We start from the raw sequence: 27438 nt of genomic DNA on the forward strand, positions 1-27438 counted from the left end.
TGTCTGATTCCTGTTACCCCAACAGGAATGATGCATGTGGTTATCTGCTCATCCAAACTCAGACCACTCCTCCAAAAGATCTTCATGGATCAGAGTTGACTGCCAGCATGGAAAATAGCAAAGTAAAAACTGTGAAGGCAAAGGAATGAGCCCCCTAGCCACAAGGCTCTCAGCCTTTACGGTGGAGGACAAAGGTGACTTGGGGGTTGACTCTTCAATGTCAATACCAAAGGCAGATCCACCTGTTGACTCGCCCAATCTCCGGACAGCAATTGGGAAACTAAAACGTTGCAAAAGATATGAGTGGTCGGCGTTAAGGTAGCTCCCGCCCAGTGGGCGTGGCCTGCACATATCACACTGTGGCTAAGCTCCCGAGATGAGGAGCATCCTTCAGAGGAAGTGGTGTGGCCACTGCTCCTGGAAGCCCATCGACTGACCCACGGCCAGCTGCTTCAACTGGTCACATTCTGCCTCTTCAAGGGGGCCCTGGAGGTATAAATAATAAAGCAAGCCAGGCAGGTGCCTTTGGCCCTGTGGATGTCGCCTGGATGCACTGTGAGTATGCAACTCCTGGAAAGATTGGAAACATAGTCCATTCCTTATGAGGCTGATTCCAGGGGTGAGAGACTGAAGGATTACTCTGTAGCCCATGTGTATGGAAGAAAATTCTAGAGGATTTCTAATGTGTGTAAAAGAAGCCCTGGAGGCATGCTGGGCAGGTACAGTGGAAGCTGATTCATTTTCATTAATATATACTTCTGAGAATTTTCTAGAAGAAAACTGGTTGGGATGGGGTGGGGTGGGGGTGAGATCTTCAGAAGTAAGGCAGCCCCCTTACCTAGAGTCCACCTTGCCCTCTGACTGGTCTTGGTGGCTCTGTTTGCACCCAGCTAAGGAGCTAAGGAGTTCCAGAAAAAAATGAAGCATGCTGCCTACTTGCCTGCTTAGCTCTCTCTCTCTCTCTCTCTCTCTCTCTCTCTCTCTCTCTCTCTCTCTCTCTCTCTCTCTCTCTCTCTCTCTCTCTCTCAGTATTAATATGTAGCCCAGGCTGGCATAGAACTGCCTATCCTCCTCCTTGCCTCCTGAATGTTGGGATTACAGGAGTATAGTTTCACACTCAGCACTCAAAAAATATGTATTAAAAGAATGAAAACAAAATTCTACAGGATAAATAAATAAGTGGAGCCATTCAGTCTCTGTTCCCCAGGAAGGACTAAGCACATTGCAGTGGGTATTAGAGCTCTCTTGTAGGTCTTCTCTCTGGCAGCTGGAAAAGACTCTCTTTCCATTTAGTTCTAAACTTGCTTTGAAAAAATGATAATTTCATTGCTAATGCCTCTAGTTAAGTTTATCTCAAAACAGTATCAGTGGGCACTAGAGCGTGTCCAGGGCGTCTTAATGGTACCAAAGATGGGGCACTTTGGTGCATCTTTGAATCTCTCTGCTCTGGGGAGAGCACTGGACAGACCCAAGTGCTGCAGACCGAGAAACTCCAGGAAGGGTCCGGAACAGCTGGGTTCTCAGAAGGTGCAGGGTCCACTGGATATGGAAAAAAGGGTGCTTGGTGTAGGCAGCCATCATGGGATGCCTCCCCAGAGCAGAGGACTCTGCGGTTACTTAAAGCACAAGATACCATGGGTGAGAACTTGTCAGAAGAAGCCACACTAGTGGGTCTCTGATTGGAGGAGGGCTAGCAGGCCAGCTACCTTCATCAACAGATGACACAGTGTCGGGAGAGAGTGGTTCCAAAGTGAGTGCTTCCAAGTCTCTTCCCTGAGTATGTAGGCAGTCTATAGCCCACATGTTCTGGTTATGACCGGCTTCTCTAACCACCTGCTATTAACCAGGAAGCCATTTGCAAAACCATCAGTACCACAGTTGGCCCCCATACCCACAGGCTTCACACCCACAGATCTGACCAACCGTGGGCCAACAAATGTTTGCAGACAGCGTTTGCACCAGCAGTGAATATGCAGACTTGTATTTTTCTCTTGTTGTGCTGCTTAAAGCAGCCTGTGTGGCGATAGTTGCCAGAGAATAGGCACTGTGTAGGAATTGCCGGCAATGTGGAGACCTGAAGTATGCAGGGGGGGGGGTGTGGAGGCTGCAGGCGGCACCATAACATTTTATACACAGGAACCGAGTCCACCCGGATACTAAGAAAAGGGAGGGTTATACATTCATTTATGCACATACATGTGCAAACACACTCCCAGTGCAGCTCAGGCTGGCCTCGCACTTGCGGTTCCTTGGATCGCAGCTTTCCAAGTGTTAGGATTAAAGGTGTGCATCACCAGGGAAAAATTACTATGCCCACCATTGCATTTCCTTGTGACTTTTTCAATGTGGGAGGAGGTAGAGACGGTGCCCATGGCTGAGCCTGAGAGCCCTCCAGCAAGGACTGGACACATTCAGGTTTGAAGTCAGTGGTGTAACTTGCCCCAGCGGTTTCTCCGTGACTGGGGAATCAGTGGGAGGTAAATTTATTCATAGGAAGAAACAAGTGATTTCCCAAATAATGTGGGATGTGAATGATCAGCAAATTGAAATATTGTCAGTTTTTCCTGTCTTTTTTGTGTCCCACAGCCTTCAATGTCTGACTTCTTTTTCTGGCTTTTATTTATATACTTGTGGTTTATTTTGAGTAACACACATTCATATAAACACAGACACAGAGAGGACCTTATACACATTCCAGACTACAACCCAACAAATTGTTACTCAACTCAAGAGAGCTGGCCCATCAATTTATTGGGAAATAACCAGTTGCCCCACTATTTTAATTGCCAGAATAAAAAAAAATAGCCTACTTAGGCATCTCACCCATCTGACAAATTTGGGTCAGTTTAGGGCCTGTGGAGATGGATGGAAAACATGGAACTAGTGTGGGTTGCTTTGGAGCAAAAGGTCAAAGGCGGGGCTGGGCAGGGAAGGACAGGAGGCCTAAGGGGATCACAGTGGCAGTGTCACAGGCTTGCAGAGGTAGGAGGTGTGGTCAGTGTGTGGCTGTGTCCAGAGAGGTGGAGCAGCTGTTGGTCAATAGCATCTTGTGGGGAAGATGCTCCTACACCAGCGCTGTTCAACACATGAGGATGCTGTGATCCAAGAGTTAACAGAACACATGGGTGGGAAAGGGAGGTCCACATCGAGGTGTTTGATTCTCTTACTAGCCCTCACTGCTGGAACCTGGCACCACAGACAGCCTTTCAGGGCCTCGCAGTGGGGCTCCTCAGAGAGCCTGGCTGAGAGAGGGTCTTCAGGGAGTGCTTCTGGGGTAGAGTATCTAGCCAGCAGTTGCCTTCCTGGGCTGGCTCGGGCCTCTGTCCTGCCTGCTCTGACTCACACCCAGCTCCTGCCAGTTCGCCCATGGCCCTGACTACCAAGGTGGCTGGCAGAACCTCTCTTGAGAACTTTTTTGTCAGCTGTGTGAGTGATGTGACATGTCTTAACTTTTCCACTTGTTGGCATTGGGAAATGACACAGGGTGGCAATCTGCTTTGAGTAATACAGGCCTCTGTTTTAATCCCGGGTACCTGAGTCAACAGCCCAGCCCGTGGAATCCTGAGTTCTAGTCTTATTGCCTTTTTCTGATTTTTTTCTGTTTTTTTTTCCTTTCTTCCTTTTTATCTGGCTGTTCTGGAACTCTCTTTGTATATTAGACTAGCCCCAAACTCAGAGATCGATCTTCCAAGTCCTGGGATTAAAGGCATGTGCCACCACCTCCCAGATGAGTCCTATTTTCTTTAATTTCTCGAAAGCATCTTTAAGGAATCTATCATTTCCCTCCCATAATCTATTTCTACCCAGCCCTTCACTAAAAGCAAATTAATTTTAATCATTACCAGATGGGATTCTTGGGAGTTTAAGGTGTTTAAAGAAACCCAGTCTCATAGAAACAGGACACCACCAAAACACATCAGAAAACAGTGCTGAGGTTCACTCTTGGTGGACCACTGGAGTCACAGGCCAGTACAGTCACACTCTCTGTGCGTGCCCTGACTGGTTCAGGACTATCTCCTAAGCCAATCACAGCAGGTGAGCTGAGATTGCCTCCATTGGATTCTCCCTAGGAGTTCACACAGAAACCTGGTCCCTGGGGTGCATGCAGTCCTCCAGAGAGGGAATGGCAACTAAAACAAGAACGGGTACTTGAATAACCCATCAGCTATGTTTCTTGTTGCTATGACAAAATTCCGGCTAGAAGGAAAGGCTTATTTTGGCTCGCAGCTTCAGTCCATCATGGAGGCAAAGGCTCTGGGGATTTCACGGTCACGGTGGAGGCTCCTTGGATCTTGTGGGATAAGAAATAAAGAGTAGCTGGGCGTGGTGGTGCATGACTTTAATTTAGCACTGGGAAGGCAGAGGCACATGGATCTCTGAGTTCAAGACCAGCTTGGTCTACAAAGTGAGTTCCAGGATAGCCAGGGCTGTGCAGAGAAAACTTGTCTCAAAAGAAAAAGAAGAAGAAGGAGAAGGAGAAAGAAAGGAGAACACAAGCAGAGTATGGGGTTGAAGGCCCACCCACTAGAGGTCACAACAAGCCCAAGGTTACAAAACACACAAACTCCCCAAACAGGGTCACCGACTGAGGACAAATCATGAGCCCAAGGGGAACATTCCAAATTCAAGACATAACAGAAAGTGCTTACTAGAATTTTTCAATACTGTGCCACAGACTCTCCAAGAGTCTTATTGTGGTGCTGAAGGCTACATCTGCAATGCCTCCTCTATAGGAAGCCCTGGGGGCTGGGGAACTCTGGGTACATGTACTATGCCAGCATCTGTCACCTGGAAGATCACCTGGTGTCAGGTTGTAGGACCCAGTTGCAGCAGCGCCACTATGAAGGTCACAACTCCTCTTTCTCACTGGAAAAATCTCTGCTGGATGGAAGGAACCAACTATCTCAGGAAGTTGTAAGTCACATCCTGAATCCTGGGGACAGATCACAGCTACCCTTTGTCTAATTCTGCCCAAAGTGTCAGAACCTCTTAAGATCCTGCTTTGGAAGCCAGGTGTTGGTGGCGCACGCCTTTAATACCAGCACTGGGGAGGCAGAGGCAGGTGGATCTCTGTGAGTTCGAGGCCAGCCTAGTCTACACAGTGAGTTCCAGGACAGCCTCCAAAACAATACAGAGAAACCAGTCTCAAAAACAAAAACAAACAAACAAAAAGATCCTGCTTTGGGACCAGACCAAGGTCGGCTAGCACCTGGATAGCATCTTTGTTCTGTCCCCTCCTATCATCCTGGCTCTCTTACTTCCCCACAGGCTTTCTCTAAGACAGCTCTCATCCTGCCTCCAGCTCCAATGTAGGGACCCATCTTATGCCACCAGGGATAGCCTTTATTGTTGATGGGTTTACTATTTCCCATGGGCCCTGGACTCCAGAAACTGGAACTAGGGGAAACTGTAAATGGAGTTCTAATTTGTGTAAATAATAAAAACCTGGAGTCAGATATAGAGGAAAATACTGAGAGTTCAGAGAGAAGAAGGAGCAAGCCAAATCCACCTTTACCTCATTAGCTTCCCAGTAGAAAAGAGAGTTCCTGTTTCCTTCTGCCTATCTCACTTCCTGTCTCTGCCCAGCCATCTCATTTCCTGTCTGTCTGTACAGACCTCCAGATTTCTATGGTTAGCTAGTGGCAAGTTCCACCCTCTGATCTTCAGACAGGCTTTATTTGTACAAGCAAGATATCACCACAGGAAGCATTGTGGCACATCAGAGATTCACCCAGAGGCCTGCGTTTTACTTTGCATAAATCATTGAAAACTTGGCTAGAGAAAACAAATGTTCTGGAACGCCACAGTTTAGACAGCTCTGTGGAGCCATGAGTCTAGAAATGAGAGGGAAACAGGGAGGGAAATTATTTACCCTGAAAGTTCACAGGAGGATGCACGGCCTGAGGGGTCAGGGAAAGGAGAAGCAGGCCTTAAGTCAGACAGGTTTAGCTTTTGTCTTCATTGACACTGCCCCTTCTCCTTTCCTGGAAATGATAAAGGGAGGGATTACTGAAGACCTGGCTTCTTTTCTGAAGGGCACTCATTCCCCTTCATGCCTTGGGGTCCTCTACAGGGAGATGGATTCCTGAGAATCAGGCAAGAAAACCAAAGCTAGCTTAAGCCAGCCAACCTCCAAATGGAAATCTATTGTCTTGGTTTGAAAGAAATGGAGGCAGCTAGATACCAGGTTGATTCAGGGATTCAAGATGTCATTAGATGTGACTCTCATTTCTTTTTCCACCATTATTTCTCTTCTCTCTGTCCACCTGTGGGAGATAGTGGCCAGGTTCAGGTTTTGGGGTTATGTCATTAAAACAATCACTTTTAAGAGGACTCTGTGTCCCCCAGGAAAATCACTGAGTGACCTGAGTTGAGTCCCACTCTCACTCATGGAACAGTTGTAGCAACAGTATAAAGTGGCACACTGTCAGTCACAAGACCATGCTTCAGCGTATTGTCATTATGAAGGGTAGAATGTCCTAAAACACTTTGAGACATTGCTATCTTAAGACAAAGGAGGATCTGGGAAGATGGCTTAGTGGGTAAATCACTTGCCTTGCAAGCATGAGGAGCTGAGTTTGAACCCTCAGAACCCACATAAAGCCGGGGGCCATAGCAAATACTTTTAATCTCAGTGCTCCTATGGCAAAATGTCAGATGGAAATGGGACTGTCCCCAGAAGCTTCTGGACCAACTAGCAGTAAGCAACAAGAGATCTTGGCGGAAAGCAGGGATTGACACCGAGAGTTGTCCTCTGCTATCTACATATCTACCATGGGACATATGTGCCCACACTCACACACATAAATTCTCTCTCTCTCTCTCTCTCTCTCTCTCTCTCTCTCTCTCTCTCTCTCTCTCACACACACACACACACACACACACATACCTGTGCACATGTTCATATGTATCATATATACATTCACATACACAAAGATAAGAGAGAAGTACTCAAAAGCAAGAGTGGTGGGTTAGCGAGATGGCTTAGTCAATAAAGGCACTTGCTGTCAAGCTCGATGACTTGAGTTTGAGCACTGGGACCACATGGTGGAAGGAGGGAACCAATCCCCGTAAGTTGTCCTTTGATCTTCACACATGTGTTGTGGTGTGCGCATGTGTCTGTATACACACACATTCACGTATGTGCAAGAACGCTTAGAACAATAAGCAAACATATGCAAAAAAATGTAAATGGGAATGGTGTTCTATGCTCAGACCTCTCACTTAGGACACGAGGACAACAGTTTCTAGTCCCTGGGGAGATGACAAAGATTAGAAGCTATCAAGGATCTCAAAGCACGCAACGATGGTGTTCAGTAGCCCACAGCCATTGTCTTCTCCCCCTGGTCTTCCCGGTGGATAAGACAGGAGCCATAGGGTTCTCTTCTCACATGTTATGCTCACATCTACTGCTCAACAGGATAATCTCCAAGGACAATGAACCTCGTGCTGGGCCTGGGCCTGTTTCTGGCAGGTCTTCTCACTGTGAAAGGTCTCCTGCAGGCAGATGATTCTCTAGAAACCTATGGGACTCCACTCAAGCTCCAAGAGTGGAAGGGCAAGAAAGATGCCCGAACACTTGGTCGACGCAACATGGAATTTGGCTTTAAGCTACTCCAGAAACTGGCTGCCAACAGCCCTCATCAGAACATCTTCTTCTCTCCATTGAGCATGTCTACTGCCTTCTCCATGCTGTCTCTGGGGGCCCAGAACTCCACACTGAAGGAAATCAAGGAAGGCTTCAACTTCAAGGAGATGCCAGAAAGGGACGTACACTTGGGTTTCTACTACCTTCTCCACAAGCTCAACCAAGAGACACAGGATGTAAAGATGAACCTAGGCAATGCCCTGTTCATGGACCAGAAGCTGAGGCCCCAGAAGAGGTTCCTGAAACTGGCTAAGTCGGTGTATGATGCGGACATGGTGCTCACTAACTTCCAGGACTTGGAAAGTGCTCAGAGGGAAATCAACAAGTACATCAGTCAGAAAACTCACAACCTAATCAACAACCTGGTCAAAAGCATAGACCCAGGCACGGTGATGCTTCTTGCAAACTATATTTACTTTCGAGGTAAGGCTATGGGTATGCCAGTGTGGAGAAGGTGGAGGGACTTGGGTTAGAAAATCGACCCTGTCCTTTGCTCTATTATGAGTCTGAGCCTCTTTGTCAGGAAGATCCAGGACTCTGCCCCTCTGGCTCTAAACTGAACACCAAGATACATAACCCACCAAGAAGTTACTGGGATTCAGAGCAGAAATGATGGGGAAGGGAGCTTTGCAGTCCAGATTATTCCCTGTGCGTTTTTATTGTGCCTGGTCGTCCTCCCAAGTTTTGGTTTAGAAGTTGGAGTCTCTGCTTCTTAGGTGAGAGAGGAGAGAGAGATAGAGATAGAGAGAGAGAGAGAGAGAGAGAGAGAGAGAGAGAGAGAGAGAGAGAGAGAGAGATCCAGGCACATTGGTACATATCTACAACCCTAACCTCTGGAATAGTGAAACAGAGGCAAGAGACAAGAGCTCTTTGGCATCTACATACACACACACACACCAGTAATAATCACTAGATAAAAGGGGAGGATTCAGACAGAGTTCTGCAGCAAGGTCCCACAGCTCTCTGTCCCTGTGGTTTTTCTCACCCCTACATGAGGTTGGCTTCCCTCTCACAAAGTCAAACAACCCCCAGAACTGCAATCCAGGCTCTGTTCAGACACAGCCTCAGGGTCCTCAGACCTTAGGGTAATGTGCTGTGCCTCCTGCAGTCATGCAACACTGGTACCAGGCTCTTTTAATTGGTTCCCTGGGCCTGTGTCCAACCCACAGAGGCCGTGCAGGCATGGAGGAGAAGGACTTCATGAGCCCTTCCCTGACATCCCATCACTTCCCTCTGAACCCGTGTGGACGGTGGTCAAGGACCAGTTAGGTCTGCTCCCCTCCTTTTCTTCTGGACACTTACGCCATTTTGTCTGTCTTCAATCCTAAGCCAGGTGGCAGTATGAATTCGATCCAAAACAAACCAGAGAAGAAGAGTTCTTCGTAGATAAAGGCAAGGCTGTGAAGGTACCCATGATGTTCCGAGGGGGCATGTATGACATGGCCTATGACAGCCAGCTCTCCTGCACCATCCTGGAAATGCCCTACCGAGGAAACATCACGGCCACCTTCATCCTTCCCGACAAGGGCAAAATGAAGCAAGTAGAGCAGGGATTGCAGGTGGACATTTTTGCCAAATGGAAAAGCCTGCTCTCAAAAAGGTAAAGCCAGAGCCTGGCCCATAGACATTCTTGCTTCTTCTTCTCTTACCTCCATCTCTCTTCATTTTTCTACCCTTAGTGCACAGCCACGCCCTCGCTAGGACTCGGTGAAGATGGGCAGGGGACTGGGGATGCATCTAGGAGCTGGTGAGACTCTGGCTCTTCAAGGTCCACGCACTGAAGCTGTACGAGTGTGGGGTAACGAGTCCTGCTGGAGGGTGGCAGTCAGGGAGAGCCTCGCAGAGGAGGCGGCCTTTGAGGTACAGCTTCAAGGCCAAGGGAAGAAAGAGGAGTGATGGGATCTTGCACAAGGGGAACTCCAAGGATGGACTCTTGGGGTATCAAGGGACAAGGAGACACTCTCAGTAGAGATGCATCTATCCCCCAGCCCTTCTGGGCCTGGAGTAGCCAACAGCAGTTATGTCCCTCTCTTCTGTTGAAGGCTTCCATCTCTTTCCAGGGTAGTGGACTTTCCCATGTCTACTAAAGGGAACATTTCATTTTTTTCAGGACACACACAATGGGCCAATGTTCCCACTCTTCAGGCTCATTTGGTCTAGAAGGTTGACATGAAGTTATTTTGAATAGGGAGTCAAGACTAGAAATCTTCATCTTCCTTTATTGAGCAATGGAGGAGGAGGAAAGAGAAGAGGAGAAGGAGGAGGAGGAGGAGGAGGAGGAGGAGGAGGAGGAGGAGACTGGCTCTTCATTCTGCAGCCACTCCCCACCATGGAAGGCCCAGGAGAGGTTGAAGGGCTACACCCTTTTCTAAGAGAAGGGACCACATCAACAGGCGCATGCCTAACCTCTCCCACCAACACTCCTGATTTCCAAGAGTATAGAACACATCTGGAATTCAGGTTCCAGCACTCTCCAACCTGGCTTGCACACTGAAGGCAGCCTTCACAGAGTTTGAAGCCTGCTGTTGCAGACTTCCAGAGCAAAGCTCAGGTTTTCCTCAGAGGAAACAGAAAGCTGCCAGGGTTTTTTAAACAATTACCTCCCCATCAATCAACTTCAAGAGTTCTCCACCTTCCTATCAGTCAGCTTCAAGGGTCCCCTAACTCCCATCAGTCGTCAGCATCAACAGTTTGTTGTGCCAGGATCTCGTGTAACCCAGGCTGGCCTGGAACTCCCCCTGTATCCAAGGATGACCTTGAACTTCTGCCCCTGCACCTCCACCTTCTGAGTGCTGGGATGACAGACACGCGTCACACACTTGGCTTAGACACGTGTCTTTCTGAGCCTGGCTTCTTTCTCTTAACGTGACCTCCAGTTGCATCCCTCTTCCTGCAAACATGATGCTTTCATTCCCACAGCCTGGCAAAAACTCCACTGTGCGTGTAAGTGCCCCGTTTTCTTTATCCGATCTCTGGCTGATGGGCCCTGTGCTTTTTGCCTTGTCATGGACAAGCACGGAAGTCGTCTTGGCATATTTTTACAGTCTCCATATTTGCACACCGATCCTGTGTCCTTTCCCTCCTCAGGGATGTCACTCCAGAACTTTGCTCCTAGCCTCTAGGCATCAGCTAATGCCCATGCTTTCTTCGGAGTCACTACCAGTGAACAGAAGGACACTGTTACACTCCCTGCAGTCCAGTCACCCTCGTGGGGGCTAGGATAACTGACAGCACACAGTAGTGACTTCTCCACAGCAAACACGAGGCCTATGTGCGCCCTCCTCATCCCCGCCCCACCCCCATGCTGGTAGGCCTAGTCCTTGTGCCGGCCTGAGGGAAACCCCTGATGCTATTAACCCTTCCCAGGGGCTCTGCTCACTACTCAAGTCCCTTGGTTCCCTCTCCTGTGAGTGCCTGAAGCACCCACCTGTATGGCCCTCCCCCTCCCCCTCCTTAGCCTCACTTGACCAGGTGTTTGTACTCTGCTCAGAGACCAGGATGACTAAGGGGGCCGTGTTGCAGAGTCCAGGGTCAGCAGCTGGGCGTTTCTTTCTCACTGGCCAGCCACACCCTCTCCTCCCAGGCTATCCCCATGTGACACAGCTCTGCTTGCCACTTCCCTTTCCTGACTCCCCTCCCCCACCCCTACCATAGAGCCCAATGCCACGGGGCTCAGCCTCCAAGCTCTTTGCTGTCTAGTTTTACACCCTGGTGACCTCCACAGGCACAGAGCCTTCTACACTATGTCAACCATGACACTATCCTTATCCTCAGAACCCTTTTCCTTTTGACTTACCCAGAAGGTCCCTGGACATCTAAGGTCTCCATGTGCTCAGAAAGACCTATTCACAGCTGCTCAGGCCCACCTGTCTCCAGGGCAACTCCACGGTTCATTAACTCAAGCATGACCCAATGGGTCAAGGTTGGCCAGTTTCTCCTGCATGTGTTAGGAAGCTCCATTACCCCCTCATGGGAGCAAATTGGGACTTGGCCCCTTCCCTCCATCTCTGAGGCTCCCATACAACCTGCCTGTCAATGGTCTATCACCTATCAACCATGCCTGTCCTCAGCATCGAACACCAAGAGCGTATTGTAAGCAAAACAGCAGAGCCATCCTTTCCAATTTTAATCAAGACCATGGCACATTTCTGCCGAAAATCCTGCCATGGTTCCCTGTTGATTGAAGGAGAAAATCCAGTTTGCCCTACTCCACTTCAGGTTGGCCCGAACATCTCTGAGTCCCAGAATTCCCTATTCCCACAAATTGATCTGTTTTCTCCTTTTCCTTCATACTTAGTGCCTCTTCACTACCAATATTTGTGAATGCCCACACTATGCCTTCGTTAGTGTTGATTTCATTGTCCATCTCCCCTGCTGGAACACAGGGCAAGGGCAAGGGCAAGGGCAAGGGCTTTGCCTGTCCTGCTCATCACACATAGTAGGTGCTTAAAAACTATTTGTTGAGCAAAAAAGCAAGTGGAAAAGTAAATTTGGGGATTATCAGGCCAAGTATGAAGTTTGAGACCTGGTGAGATCCCGTAGCGAGTGAGAAGTAAAGGTGGAGAGGGCCCAGGTCACAGGTGCAGTCCTCCTCAGGTGCATGGCTCAGAAGACCAAGATCCTTTGCCCCAGCTACGCGACTTCTAAAAGCAGGGTGGACTTGAACTCAGGTCTGACTGGCTCCAGGTTTTAGGATTGCTGTCTCCAGCAGCAGGCTGGCAGGGGTCTAAACTGACTCAGGGTGCAGCAGAGGCAGCTCTTGCTACAGAGAGAGCATGGGTAAGGAGCTTGGGCAATGTTTCCAGTGGGTGAGTGCTCTGGAGCAGGCTGGGCAGGAAGCAGGAATGTCAGTGAGTTTGAGATGTCTGGAGTCCCAGACTTGAGCCTTTCTCATTCCAAGGCCAGAAAGACCCCTGAGCCTCAATGCTGAGAGGATAAAGGTCTCATTGTTCTCAGGAGCCCACCATGAACAGTTATAGAGTCCTTCCATTCACCCTTTCCTTCTCTTCTCCACAGAGTGGTAGATATTTGGATGCCCAGGCTCCATATCTCTTCAACTTACAACATGAAGAAGCTTCTCTCCCGCCTGGGCATCAGCAAAATCTTTGAGGAAAATGGTGACCTCACGAGGATCTCATCTCATCGCAGCCTGAAAGTGGGAGAGGTAAGCTACCTGGCCAGACCACTGTCCCCTCCTACACAGGAGTCCCCATTCGGCCTCAGCCCTGTGGTCCCAGGTAGACCACGCCTCAGTCTCTGATTCTAGAACTCTAAAGTCAGAATGGTCACTCACGCGGTCTGTACTGGAAGCCAGTTCAATGTCCTGCATAGGGAACAAGTGCTGGGACATTTATCAGACCCATACCCAGTCTGAGGTTGGCCCCAACCTTGTCTTGAGGGTTTCACAGGAGAAGGAAGGAGGAACGTGCACCATAGAGACAGACAGGAAGAAGGTATGGTCTGAAGCAAGGTTGCAATCTGCTTATCAGGACAGGGGAAGAGGACAGTGTATCTGGGGTCTTCAGACTTAGTAGGCACAACACAAGACTCTCAGTTGGATTTGAATTTCAGGGACATAATATATAGTTGTTTTGTAGCATAAGTGTGTCTAGAGCACAGCATGGGGGGAATACTCACACTTGAACATAACCATTGCTTATCACGAATGACAATCTAACTAGATATTTTATATTCTTAGCCACCCAGTTTTGGGGTTAAAGAGCATAGAAGGGCAAGATTTTAGAAATGGGGTGTATTAGTTATGTTTCTGTAAATGGCCAAAAGAAACTTACAGAGGAGTTTATTTTGGTCTGTGGTTCCAGAGGGACAGTCCTGAAAAGGGAAGGCCCAATAGCAGACAGCCAGAGCAGAAAGTTAGCCAATCACATCTCATCTACATACAGGGGGTACAGAGTGAGAACAGGAAGTGGGGTGGGACTCTGAACCCTCAAAGTCCACCCCTAGACAGCATGCTTCATCCCGCAAGGCTGAACACGGACCCTTCCAGATAGAGTCACCAATGGGGACCAAGGGTTCAGATATGTGAGCCTATGAGGACATTTCTCATTCTAACCACACTCGTGAGGTGTGCCCATCTGAGGGAGGGGTGTGGCCAGTGTGGGAGGCTGGGGAATTGGCTGGTGCTAAGTGTTGTAAAGGGAGGCAAGTCAAGTCACCCTGGGAGGGAACTGTGGTAGGGGATTATGGGAGGAATCCTGCCCTCTGAACAGGATCACACAGGTGCTCAGCTACCTGCCAGGTGGAGCTAGGATTTCACAGCCTCCTCACTGTGGGTGAGCCCCCTGAAATTCAGGGAAAACAGCAAGCCCATTGCACCCCCATCCCCTCGCTTCCATGGTAACACCATCCTCTCGACTATGCTGGGCAACTGTGGCTAAGTTGTCTCCCTCTCCGGGCTCCCCACGTTTGGCCTGCTATGGCCCCGGAGAAGATCGGCAGCCACTGACTGTCTCTTGGCTCAACAGGCTGTGCACAAGGCTGAGCTGAAGATGGACGAGAAGGGCATGGAAGGGGCCGCGAGCTCCGGAGCCCAGACGCTGCCCATGGAGACCCCCCAGAGGTTCAAGCTAAACAGCCCCTTCCTGATGATGCTGTATGAGAAGTCCCTGCCTTCCATGCTCTTCTTGGCCAGGGTTTATGACCCTAGTGGGAAATAAACGGGAATTCTCTGTTGGCTTCAGACCTCACCCATTTCCTAGGGCTGGAAGCACTGCACCCCTTGACATGGAGGCGGCCACGGGTTCACTGTAACGCCACCCTCCAGACTCACCATGTTATACTGCCACCTGAACCAGCAGCCCAGCTGGCTCTCAGGGCCTTGAACGCCGTATCCACTTTAAGCCCGTCCCTAACCATCAACACCCCTGGACTAAATGCCAGCCCCTACCCCAGTATGCCCTCACTTTTTCCCCCACCAGGCAGGGAACATCTGTTATTTAATAAACTCCACCTCCTCGCACGCATGTGCTAGCTGCCAGGTAGATACTTCATGGAGGGTGGGGGCCACAGAAAGTAACCAGAGTTTGAGTGAGATTCGTGGGCTTGCATCTGAGAAGAAGGTGTCACTAGGGAAGCCCCACGTCTTGTCTGGGAGCCTCTGCTTACCCCTTTGAAGTGAAGATTGTGCTAATCCTTTCTAAGGAAGGCTTTGAGAAGATCAGTACCAATCCCTAGCAGAATTCATTCTCCGTTGTGAGTCCCAGGCTGGGAACTCTGACACATGCGCTACATGGCCTTCCTCCCGGGTGTCCTGATGGGGCTGCTAACCGAGTCAGACCTCCAGGAGCACAGTGGAAGTGGCCCAGACCCTTCTGCAGCATTAGGAGAAGGCTGCCTTAGGAAGAAGCTGAGAGTCACTGCCAGCTTTGTTGATTGATCTCTTTCAGGCGCCGGAGGAGGACTGTGGAGCTCCTCAGGCCGGCGACCAAAGGCAGATTCCACTATTGAACCTTTGGGAAACTAGGGTCTCTACCCATCTCAGAAAACTGGCCCTGCAGGATCTACTTGTGGCCACTAGGGGGCAGCAAGGGCTAGCCCAATAATGTCAGACCGGGCAGCAGAAAGATGCCGTTTTTCTCTGGCGATAATGGCCTTCACTTGCTGCGCTGCATGAGGGGCGTTCAGGCTTGGTACCCATGAAGCAGCAATTGCCACTTCTTGCCTGGAAGTTTTCTGAACACTGTACCCTTCTTGTTTGGATCTCTAAAGTCCAACGGGCAGCCAGAATGAGCACACCCGTAGAGGAAGTGAGGCTTGGAGAGATGGAGGAAGTCAGGTTTGGAAAGACGAGATATCTTCAGGTGGTGTTACAGTGAGCCTTGGGCAGCAGTATTGGAGTTTGTGGTAGGAGGCTCTCATCTGCTCTGCATCTCTGCCCCACTCTGTGGGGCAAGGATCCTCGGAGGCCAGGCCTGTGGAGAGAGCTGAGGACTGAAGGCTGTAAACTGAAAGTTAGAGTCGGCAGCTCCTCTGGGTGAGGGTGGGAGTGGGGAGAAGCCAGTGGACCAGAGGCTGAGCTCCCATGAGCACTGCAGTACTGAATGGCAAGCGAGTCTTGATGCGGGGGATACTGCACAGCCAGGTTAGCCACTGCGACTTGGAGCAGCCTGGCTGGAGCCAGGGCCAATGAGAATCCTGGGGGAATAACGACTGATGCCTCCAAGGACCAGGCTTACTAGTAAAGTCCTCTGGAATTCTACAGTGACACCCTGGGTTGCCATCTTCCGCCATCTCCTCAAGCCTCTGAGATGGCCAGGGGCTTCCTGAGAAGATCGTCTCCAGATATCTACCCCCACACTGCCATGGGAACGCCACCCCCCCAGCCCCTGATCACCCTCTAATGCTCCTACTCACCCGCTAGTCCTCAGTTCATTACGACCTCTTCCTGGGCTTTCGCCCTCTTTCTCGGTATCACCCACATGGCCTCTCTCCCAGGAGATCACTCACTTTGTGCCCGGCCCGTTGGCTGGTGGGTCTGAATGTCCCCTACTTCCATGTGAGCTACGATCAATCAGCGTTACCCAAGGCCTCTCAGAGCTGCACACTGTGGTCTGCTGGCTGAGGCGCATAGGCCTGGCTCCTGGCCACACAGAGTCACTGTCCAGTTGGGGAAAATAGTCACACTCATATCTACATGCTGTCATTCAACTTTAAGTTCATGTTTGCAGTCCCTGCTAGCCATAAGGAAGGCTGACCCGGGGTAGTTGAGAGAACATGGCAGGAATGTCTCTTGGGAACCCCAGAAAGATTTCCCGAGGGGTATAATTTTTGGAGAGCACCGCAGCTATGGCTTCTAATTCCCATTACAGCTCAGTGGGCTAGCACTTGCCCAGCAAGTGGGAGGCCCTTGGGGACTTCAATGCCATTTTAAAAATGAAAGTAAAGTAGTTAAAACTACAATGCTTTTCCAGCAGAGTTAGTAAGAGGCAAGATACCTATTTGTCTTCCAAACAGAAATTGGACATAAGGTCTACCTTTTAAAGAATGGCTGTTGCCTATCTTAAATATTTTTCAATATGGGTTCTTGTCTTAGCAGCCACATGTCGCCTCTTCACTACAAAAACCATGTGTTTACATTTCTTTCTAAAGAGGAAGAGGTGAGGGTGGGAGGAGAGAGATACTCAGTAGAAACACGTGCAGAGGTCCTGTAAGCCGCACGGATGAGGAGCAAAACCGACACCCACGTAGCTAGGGCAACAAAATAGGGCGGGAGGAGTTGGGGTGAGACTGAACAGTAGGTGGGGGCCTTGTTTCCCACAGAGGGGAGCGATGCTGGCAAACGTGTGCCTCCAGCAGTTGGTCACATCCTTGCATCCAAGTGCCAGACTAGAACATGCTACAAAGTGTGTGCTCAGTATGTGGTGTTGAGATGTGACTGCCACGCGGCCAGCCGCTTGCAGACAGCTGGCTGTCATCCAATCTCCCTGTTCTCTGGGACAGAAGGGCTGTGCTAGGTTTGGCAGGTCTGTCCCCTGAGAAGTGGCCTGCCTGCTTCTCCACAACATCTGCAGATCACCTCCCGTGTCTACTCAAGCCATCCCACCCTGCCTGGGTGCTGCTCACTCCACTGCCCGTCAGAGCCTGACTCATCTTCCCAGGAAAAGCCAGCTCCTCCTTCTCGAAGGTTTCCCAGCTCACATGGTTGTAGACTGGCTGACCTCATGAATGAGTGAGCAGGTGAATCCATGGGCTTGACTTCAATGGAACCAACACCTCTTAGTCAATTATTGAAGCCTACGCTACATGGGTATGCTCATCGATCCTCAAACTCACCAACCTCCATGGTGAAACCACTCCATGTAGCTGACAAGGAAACTCAAGCTTAAGAAGATCACACATCCTGCCCAAGGACCCACAGCTAGAAAACAGCAAGGCTAGGATCAAATGGAAGTCCCATGAGTGTCCTTACTCTCCTTTTGTCCATCAATTCATCTACCCACTCATTTTCCTACCTATTCATCTACCCAATCATCCATCCCTTGATCCATCTGTCCATCCATCCATCCAACCATCCATCCATCCATCCATCCATCCATCCATCCATCCATCCATCCATCTACCTGCACACCAACCTATCTACCCCAATGACCCATCTATTTATCCATTTTCCATTCATCCATCCATTCAATTATCTACCCACCTACTTATCCCTCTACCTATTCTTCTCATTGATCCACCCACCCATCCTTTGGCCCATCTGCCCATCCACCCATTTGTGCACCCACAAACCTATCCATCCTACCAATCCATCCATCTATTCACCCACCCAATCCATTGACCAGTCCATTCATATGTACTTATCCATCCTTCCACCCATCCATCCATCGTCCCAGTCATCATCCCCATACTGATCCAACCATCCATCTGTCCACTCTGTGACATGGATTGTTCTAGGAACCTGAGTTAAATTAAACCAGCTAACAGAATCTACAAGGATCTTCACCCTTGTGAAGGCTTTAAACTGTTTGGAGAGGCAGAAAATAAGCAAGATATGCAATGAGGAAGACATTTAACAGAGCAGGCAAGAGTGGCTGGCTGGAGGTGTTGGTGGTATATGTGTGGTGGTGGTATATTTGTGGTGGTATATACGTGTGGTGGTGTATGTGTGATGGTATATGTGTGGTGGTGGTATATGTGTGGTGGCATATGTGTGGTGGTGGCATATGTGTGGTGGCATATGTGTGGTGGTGGCATATGTGTGGTGGCATATGTGTGGTGGTATATGTGTGGTGGTATATGTGTGGTGGCATATGTGTGGTGGTATATGTGTGGTGGTATATGTGTGGTGGTATATGTGTGGTGGTGGTATATGTGTGGTGGCATATGTGTGGTGGCATATGTGTGGTGGTATGTGTGTGATGGCATATGTGTGGTGGTGGTATATGTGTGGTGGCATATGTGTGGTGGCATATGTGTGGTGGCATATGTGTGGTGGTATGTGTGTGATGGCATATGTGTGGTGGTGGTATATGTGTGGTGGCATATGTGTGGTGGTATATGTGTGGTGGTGGTATATGTGTGATGGCATATGTGTGATGGCATATGTGTGATGGCATATGTGTGGTAGTATATGTGTGGTGGCATATGTGTGGTGGTATATATGTGGTGGTATATGTGTGGTGGTGGTATATTTGTGGTGGTGTATATGTGTGGTGGTGTATGTGTGATGGTATATTTGTGGTGGTGGTGTATTGTGATGGTATGTGTGTGATGGCATATGTGTGATGGCATATGTGTGGTGGTGGTGGTATATGTGTGGTGGCATATGTGTGGTGGTATGTGTGTGATGGCATATGTGTGGTGGTGGTGGTATATATGTGGTGGCATATGTGTGGTGGTATATGTGTGGTGGTATATGTGTGGTGGTGGTGGTATATATGTGGTGGTATATGTGTGGTGGCATATGTGTGGTGGCATATGTGTGGTGGCATATGTGTGGTGGTATATGTGCGGTGGCATATGTGTGGTGGTATGTGTGTGATGGCATATGTGTGGTGGCATATGTGTGGTGGCATGTGTGTGGTGGTATGTGTGTGATGGCATATATGTGATGGCATATGTGTGGTGGCATATGTGTGGTGGTATATGTGTGGTGGCATATGTGTGGTGGCATATGTGTGGTGGTGGCATATGTGTGGTGGTGGCATATGTGTGGTGGTATGTGTGTGATGGCATATGTGTGGTGGTGGTGGTATATGTGTGGTGGCATATGTGTGGTGGTATGTGTGTGGTGGCATATGTGTGGTGGTATATGTGTGGTGGTGGTGGTATATGTGTGGTGGTGGCATATGTGTGGTGGTATATGTGTGGTGGCATATGTGTGGTGGTGGCAGAGGGGGTCATGATCCAGCAGGGGGTGCTCATTAGTTAAACAGCTAAGTGGTTCCATGTTGCAAAGTCTGCTACATGGCTGGCCCTGGGTGCTGCCTGCACACTGCTGACCGACACAGAGATGAGCTCTTCTATGTATACCCCTGACACCAGAATCCCCGTGAGAGAGTCCCCTCAGGTGTGACCCAGCATGCCTTCCACGGGGTGCATGGAGACTTGGCACAGCTTTTGGGCATCTCTTCAGGCACAGGGCCAGGATCCTGGCTTCCTGTCTGTGCCAGCTCAGCCCATAACTTCACCTGCTCTGACTGAGGTCATTTTCGTGGGATGCTCCAGGAGTGGCAGGCTATGTGCTGGCAGGGAGGGCCACCAGTGGGAAGTCCCAGTGTTCTGCCCTGCTTTTTCCAGACACTCCCTGTGTGGCTTGAGCCTTGGCTCCCATTCTCCATTTGGGCAGCCACAGAGACCTCCGCATGACAAAGCAGGCATTCTTGCAGGCAGACAGTGAGTCAGCAGATATCAACTGAGCATCTACTATGAACCAAGACAGTGAACCAGACACAGGAAACCAGCAGTGGGGCAAGCTGCCCAAGCATAGCCTGGAAGAAGATTATCATGTGACCTTAATCCTCTGCATCTCCTGATGTCCTAGTCAGGCCCAGCCTGAGAGCTCCCCGCCTTGCTGGTCACCACAGCGGTGCTCAGCTCTTATAACAGGGGTGCAAAACCAAGGCGACTTTTGTTCTTCAGGGAGCCCATACTCCATTCACACTCAGTTTCCCAGCTTTCATTCATCTCTGACCTACATGCACAATTATGGCTGAACCGTTTCCTCTTTTGTGTTACAGACATTCTTTGACTTATGCTGGGCTTCGTTGCATAGCAACGAGCATACCCCACCCCAAGTTGAAAATACCTGACATCTAATTGTCTGGGCACCACAGTTCATGAACCAGCACCCTGAAGCTTGTGGGTGGTTTCCTCTCGCCGCAGAGGTGATGGGGAGGCGTGACACAGACCACGTGTCACTAGCCTAGAAAAAAGAGCAAAGGTTAGAATTTCACAGATGTTTTTGCCACCTCATAGAGTTCAAAACACTGTATTACTGGTCAAGTTCTATCTTTAAAATTGTTCACATTAAAAAATAAATAAATAAACCTGGGACTGGCAAGATGGCTCAGCAGGTAAAGGCAGTTGCCATGAAAGCTGATGGTCCCAAGTTCAGTCCCCCAAGACCCACAGGGTCCAAGGAGAAGAACGGACTCTCCCAAGTTGTCCTCTGACTGTAAGAATGTAACTCTAGCATCCAGCTACTGCTCAGATGTGAGTCCCTGCAGCAGCCCCTCCCCCTCACGGCTGCCCACAGGCTCTCCACTGAGACAATGGGTCTCTAGCTAACAGACTCCCTGAGCCAGCTTTTCTCTCACAAGGAAAAGGGTTATGACAAACGGGTATTGGTGGCCACATACCCTGTCCCCCACCCCTTCCCTTCCTCCTACCTGAGAATCAGAGAACCTGGCTGCAGGCTGTGAAACCCCCTGTCCTCAGGAAAGCTTATAAAGAGACACCGTTTCTGCCATGGGAGTCCTGATGCTTCTCTTCAGAGCCCTGCCTTCTGTTGTGTTGTCTGTCTCTGGTGCTGGGGCCTGAATTCTGTCTTCAGAGCCCCAGTCATGCTGCTGTCTGTCTGTTGAGGGCCTCAGTAACGTTTCTAAGAAAGTTCTACTCTCCCTTTCCCACAACAATACCTAGTATTCCTCTTGAATGCACATCAAATACTTACAAATATATTTATTTTTAAAATCATGTGTATATATGTGTGTGTACGTGTGTGTGTGTTTGTGTGTGTGTGTACACATGCACGCATGTGTGGGTGTTTGCACATGAGTACAGGGGCCTGCAGAAGGTATCTGCCAGGGTATCTGCATATGAATACAGTTGCCCACGGAGGTAGAGACATTGCATCCTGGCAGCTGGAGTTAACAGGTGGCTGTGAGCTGCCAACACTTTTCTCTGACTTACATGCACATGCAGTGGTGAGCCCCAAGTACCCCTCTCCAGTCATTGTAATAAAAATTAAAATAAAAATAAAATTATTTAAACAGAAAGACATAATCTTGCAATCATACATAGAAAACTAATTCAACTTTATCACACAGAAATTAATTATACCCAACAGCAACAGTGTAAGTGTGCCCCTGGGAGGAAGACTTGGTGTCTCTACGGAGAGCTATGGCTAAAACAATGCAGTGCAAGGAGCCTCTGTTCCCCTTAGGCATCCTGCACTGGGGAAGAGAAAAGATGGACTCTAGTGTCAGCCGGTTTGAGGGTGGGGCTTCTCATAGATCGGCTCACAGCTGAATTAACACCCTGGATGTCCTCCCCTTTGTTCTGTTGTTTTCTACAAAACTGTTAACCCTCTGTTGTCTAATTTCTCCTAAAACTGTGGGACAGTTTGTAAACCTAGACAAGCTGCTTCTTAAGGTCAGAGCCTGAGCCCAGAGAAGTTAGGTTTGGCCACTCTTCCTCCATCTGCCAATTAAATAAACAGAAAAAGATTTATTCAACGTGGCCACATTGGCAAGAGTGACAAAGACATCTAGTGACTATCCCAAGTCCATCTCTGGAGCCCTGACAGGGGACTCTGGTTTAAATTTAGGGAAAATCTACTGTAATCAGATTGGTGACTACCATACGTGTCGCCAGAGAGCCTCTATCCAGTAACTGATAGAAGCTGATGCAGAGATCCACAGCCAAGCACTGGGCTGAGCTCTGACAGTCCTGAAGAAAGGGAGTTGTATGAGGCAGGGGGGTCGAGGTCAGGACAGAGGAACACATGCAGACAGCTGACCTGAACTTGTGGGATCACATGGACTCTGGACCGACAGTTAGGGAGCCTGCATGGGACTGACCTAGGCCCTCTGCATGTATGTGGAGTTGGTCTGTTGGTAATGTTCCCAGCTGTGGGATCAGGACCTGTCCCTGTTGCTTAGGCTGGCTTTTGGGAACCTGTTTTCCATGCTGGATTTCCTTGCCCAGCCTTTATGCAGGGGGAGGAGCTCAGTCCTACCTCAACTTGATGTGCCACGGTATGTTCAAGCCCATGGGAGGCCTGCCCTTTCTGAGTGGAGACAGGGGAGGAGTAAATGGATGGGGAGCGGGTAGATGGGAGTCAGGGGGAGGACGGGAGGGAGGGGAAACTGTGGTTGGTATGTAAAATAAAGGAAAAATGTTAAATAAGAAGAGAAGAAGAAGAATAGGGCAAGTGGCCCACATGTACTGGTGAAGGAGTGGCCCCACCCTTGGCTGGCCCGTCATTGTCTGGGCTCCAGTCTGTTTTCAGAACCTTGAAATCTCTTTGCTTGGAGACAAGTCCCTTCCATGGATGGCAACAGGCTTCAACCTTTTCCTTCTTGCAACATGGGTTTCCTGTGGAACTGTAGCGTCTCGGTGTCCAGTGCCTCAACAGTCTGATAGCCAAGAGTCTTATAGAACACCTTTATTCAGGCCAGGGAAGTTACACAGTGACAACAGAGAGTGTGCAGATTAAATCCTGCCCAAAAGAGTCAGTCTAGCCTGGGAAAGCTCTTATGAAGTTAGTATGGACATAAGCCTTCCTGTTGGAGGAAATCACAGAGATCATAGACTTCATCACAAGGCACCATGCCATGGGTAGAAATGTTTGGGTTGGGAGAAGGGGTGAGGTTCAAAGAGGGGTGCAGAGTGGAAATATCCTTCAGGCCGGCTGGCAATATGGGCGGGTGGGGTCTGAAGCACAAAGCTTCAGTGTAGATTGGGGGAGCAGATCCAGGCCTTATAAAGATCCCCGTGAGGAACGAAGGAAGGGAGAGGTCAGCCGGTGCCACCAAACTGGACTAAGAGGCACCATGTCTCCTTGTATTTCTGGCTGAGGCAGCTGTTTGAGAAGGCTCAAGGACATGTCTAGAAGAACAACAGGCCTGGTCAGATTGTCAAGGACAGGGGTGGCTTGTCGTGCCTGTAGCCCTTCTCCATTTAGGGATTTGCTATCTGGAAGGGCCTGTTCCATCAGAAGAGCTATGTGTAGGCAACAGGTTCCCTACCTATGGGATCTGACAGAAACAACAGGAGAATCTAAGTTCCAGAGGTCAAAGGTGACTGGGCCTTGGGCTGAGGTGGAAACATTTTTCTTGCTTATGTGCCTGACTGTTTAGCTTCTTTTGGTTAACTTTTATCTTTGGCAATACGAGGGCTTGAACCTAGCACCTTGCACATATTAAGCAAATGTTCTACCCCTAAGCTGCATCATTGGATACACTGTTAAGTTTGGGGATTGCTTTCAGGTAGATAGACCTCTCAGCTACCTCTCCAGCACCATGTCTGCCTGCATGCTGTCATGCTTGTCTCCATGCTTTCTACCGTGATGATAATAGGCTAAACCTCTGAACTCTAAGCCATCCCAAATCAAATATTTTCCTTTTTAAGAGTTGCCATGATCATGACGTCTCTGAGCACTATGGGAGGTGTGGTTTCCAGCAGCCTCTGCTAATGCCATCCTCTTCCATAATTTCAGGACACTGGTCACAGTGAAGGAGTAGACATTGGTACTGTGCCAGTAAGTGGACTCTGAACGTTATTTGAATTTTACCAGTATCATCATTAGTACCCTTCCTACTGCTCCAGGATCGCATCCAGGGTATGTGATATAATGGATGACAACCACAAGGGTATCTCCAGGTCCTTGAAGGGGCTGAAGGTGGATGGGATGCCCCAGAGTCACATGGGATGAAGCTGAACTTGCAGATGGGTCACCTGTTTAGTTTAGGATGCTCAGTAAGTCACATGACTGTCTCAGTGTTCTCTGAGAGGTGGCGCTCTCAGTGTCGACCATCAAGATCCTTTGTTGGGGATCAGGCGGCATACTGGTCACGTGTCTACACAGCCCCTGCCTAGTCTCGGTGACTGTTCCGAGGCCTCTTGACCTGGCACAGAGAGAGATGGTTGTTTTGTTTGCACAGAGTCCCGCTCCAGGATGAAGTTTATCTCAAGACAGAAATCTCATCTGTCCCACAATGTAGAAAGAACAACAGAGAGAATTCCTTGGGTCCTAGGGGGTCTGTCAAGGCCTGAATCCTTCCTCATCTCACCCTAAGTTTGTCCCCAATTAACAGAAGTGAGGAGACCCCTGGGAAGGGCCAGAAGTGAACCACACAGCAGTGGAGGCTCTGAGGGATGCCTCCCACTGGGCAGCTCCACAGTGGAGACAGTGGCCTCAGCTGCGGAGGCTTCGGACCATCAGATGTGAGGTTTCTCAGTGAGTGGTGGTCAGGTTCAGCGCTGAGGCTGCAGTCTGCTCCCCTGTTGAGGTGAAATACACAGATATTAAACACAAATGTGTATAAAAGTAGCCAAACTTGAAAAATTTTTACTATGTGTATTCGTGTGTGTGTGTGTGTGCGTGTATGTGTGTGTGTTGCGGCACATGTATGCCATAATGCACATGTAGAAGTCAGAAAATAATGTACAAGAGTAGTTCTCTCCTCCCATGTGGGCTCCAGGGATTGAATAGAGGTCATCAAGCCTGCCCATAGCCATGATTTATTAATTATTTACTTTTAAATTTTTACTTTGTGCATTCTTTGAGACAGGGCCTCAATATTATGTATCAGTGGCTGTCCTGGAACTTGCTATGTAGACCAGACTGGTCTCCAACTCACAGAGACACCTAATTCTGCCTCATGACTGCTGGGATTAAAAGTGTACGCCACCATGAATGACTGTTATAGCCGTGTTTTAAAGGGACACGGCAGCACATGTCTATAATCCCTTGGGTGGATGGAGGGGCTCTAGCTTAAAGGAAAGTCAGGACTGCTTTAGCGAGAAGCTATCTTCAAAATCTAAATGAATGTGGAGTAGACACATCGCAGAATGATTTTAGACGTCTGCTACCTCAACGTCACTGAAGAGGCTCCGTGGAGGAGGGTGGGAACACTCACGGTGATGACCCTTATGTAGGCCCATGAGGACCTGGCCTTGTCCTCTCACTGCTCCACTGTGATTAGGTTCAGGAACTGCAAAAGAAACAGGCCTTTGCTTTCCAGGTGGTACTGAGACCTCAAGCCCCCGGCTCAGCATTGGAGGTGAACTTGGATGAACTTCTTCCTGGGCTAAAGCTGGGAAGCTGGGGTAGGCATACGCACATGGGCGGGGGTGGGGGCTGGGGGTGGGGGGACACCTTCATACCTTACTGTCAGCTCTTTCCTAGCCTTTTCTGGAAACTCAGATTCTGTAACACGAAAAATAAAAGACCCAGAGACTGATGTTGGGGTTCAAACTTCAAGCTGGATATCAGAAAAGCAAAACAGCTGACCACTAGCTTCTTACCACTAAGGTTTTATATACTTCCCTGGTTCTGGGATTAAAGGTGTGAGCTATAATTCTCTTTTAGACCCATTCAATCTTGTGTAGATCTGGGTGTCCTTGGACTAGAAGATCTGCCCATTCTGAGTCCTAGCTTCTGGCTCTTGGGATTACAGGTGTGTGCCTGGCTTCTATGGCTTCTGGCTGACTTTGCCTTCTAAATCCTCAGGCAAGCTTTAATAAATCAAAAATAACATATCGCTATAAGATTCAGTGCTTCTGGGTGGGGCATGGAGACTCACATCCTGAGAAGAAGCTGATTAACCAAACTTGGAAGCCCTGAATCCTTCAGGTTGCCTTCCTGTCCACACAGCAGTTGTAAGACCGGACCAAAGTCACTGGGCCAGGACAAGTCGGCAGGTCTGGCACTTGGGGTTCCCATCATCTCTCCCCCTACCCTCCCACTCCATCCACCACCTTCACATTCTCTTTGATTCGTCTTTCTCTCACCTCATCTTCTCTAGGACGTGCTAATTAACCTTTGCTCTTGGGGAACCCCCACTATGTCTAGACATTATAGCCAGGAAGACAGGCATAAAAGGAGGCAAAAAGCCAAGGTTTGCTTCAGGGACCAGTATGGAAGAGGCAGACTGTGTGGTCCGGAAACACTGAAGTGGGGGACCTGAGCTGTAGCTCGTGCATAGAAAGGAGGATGTCACGTGAGGAGGGAGTCTAGTCAGAGAAGCATGGGGGACTGCACTTAAGTAGTAAAGAAATGTTGGAGCTGACTTTGTGTTGATTACATTTGTTGCCTTTATATTACATTTGTTGCCTTTATTTCTTTTAAAGTTTGGATTACCAAAGAATACGGTTCTCTACCAAAGCATACAGGTTTCTTCAATCATTTTTCTTCTATTCTCGGTGTCCTCTCCACTTTCACACCCAGAACTCCAATGATACATGTTAGCAATTCCTATTTCCCCATAAGATAATAAGGTAGGAGATCACCATGACACTTTTATTGCTTCTTTATCTAACTAGCAGTCTTCCACAGTCTGGTCCTTCAGATACATTTTCTTTCTTTTTAAAAATGTTTTATTTCATTTTTATTTAAGTGAATATGTGTATCTCTCTGTGTGCAGATCCCAAGGAGACCAGAAGAGGTCATCGAATCCCCTGGAGCTGAAGTTACAGACTGCTGTGAGCTGCCCTCTAAGGGTGCTGGGAACTGTACTCTGCCCTTTGCAAGAATAACAAGTGCTCTTAACTCTTGAGCCACCTCTCCTGACCCAAGTTTTCAAGCTCACTGATCTTTTCTTATGCTGTTTCAGATTCACACTGCACATGTTTGCTTTCAGATATCAAATTTATCCTCTCAAGAGGCTCAAGTTGGTTCTGTTTTATGTTTTCTCCTCATATTATAACAGATTCCATGTTTGCATATATTTTACCAGTAGATCGAGGTAGAAAAAAATCATCCTAGATGACCCCAATAGACCAATAAAATGGTATGTATTTGCTTATATATGGATGTTGCCTTTAAGTCTTTGGTGCACAGGCTACAATCTGTGTAGTTGTAGAGATTAGGTATAAAATAAGGG

General features: G+C 48.9%; 1 protein-coding gene across 1 annotated transcript; it reads left to right on the plus strand.

Moving 5' to 3' along the window:
* The first annotated feature begins 395 nt into the window (after positions 1-395).
* Positions 396-14344, plus strand: Serpina12 (serpin family A member 12). Its single transcript, XM_013112140.2, has 5 exons — positions 396-555; positions 7421-8071; positions 8978-9248; positions 12665-12812; positions 14134-14344. Exons 2-5 carry the CDS (start codon positions 7438-7440, stop codon positions 14323-14325), a joined length of 1245 nt encoding a protein of 414 aa, XP_012967594.1. The 5' UTR covers positions 396-555; positions 7421-7437; the 3' UTR covers positions 14326-14344.
* Positions 14345-27438: the final 13094 nt, after the last annotated feature.

The sequence above is a fragment of the Mesocricetus auratus genome, unplaced genomic scaffold (genome assembly GCF_017639785.1).
Source record: "Mesocricetus auratus isolate SY011 unplaced genomic scaffold, BCM_Maur_2.0 Super-Scaffold_15014, whole genome shotgun sequence".
NCBI lineage: Eukaryota > Metazoa > Chordata > Mammalia > Rodentia > Cricetidae > Mesocricetus > Mesocricetus auratus.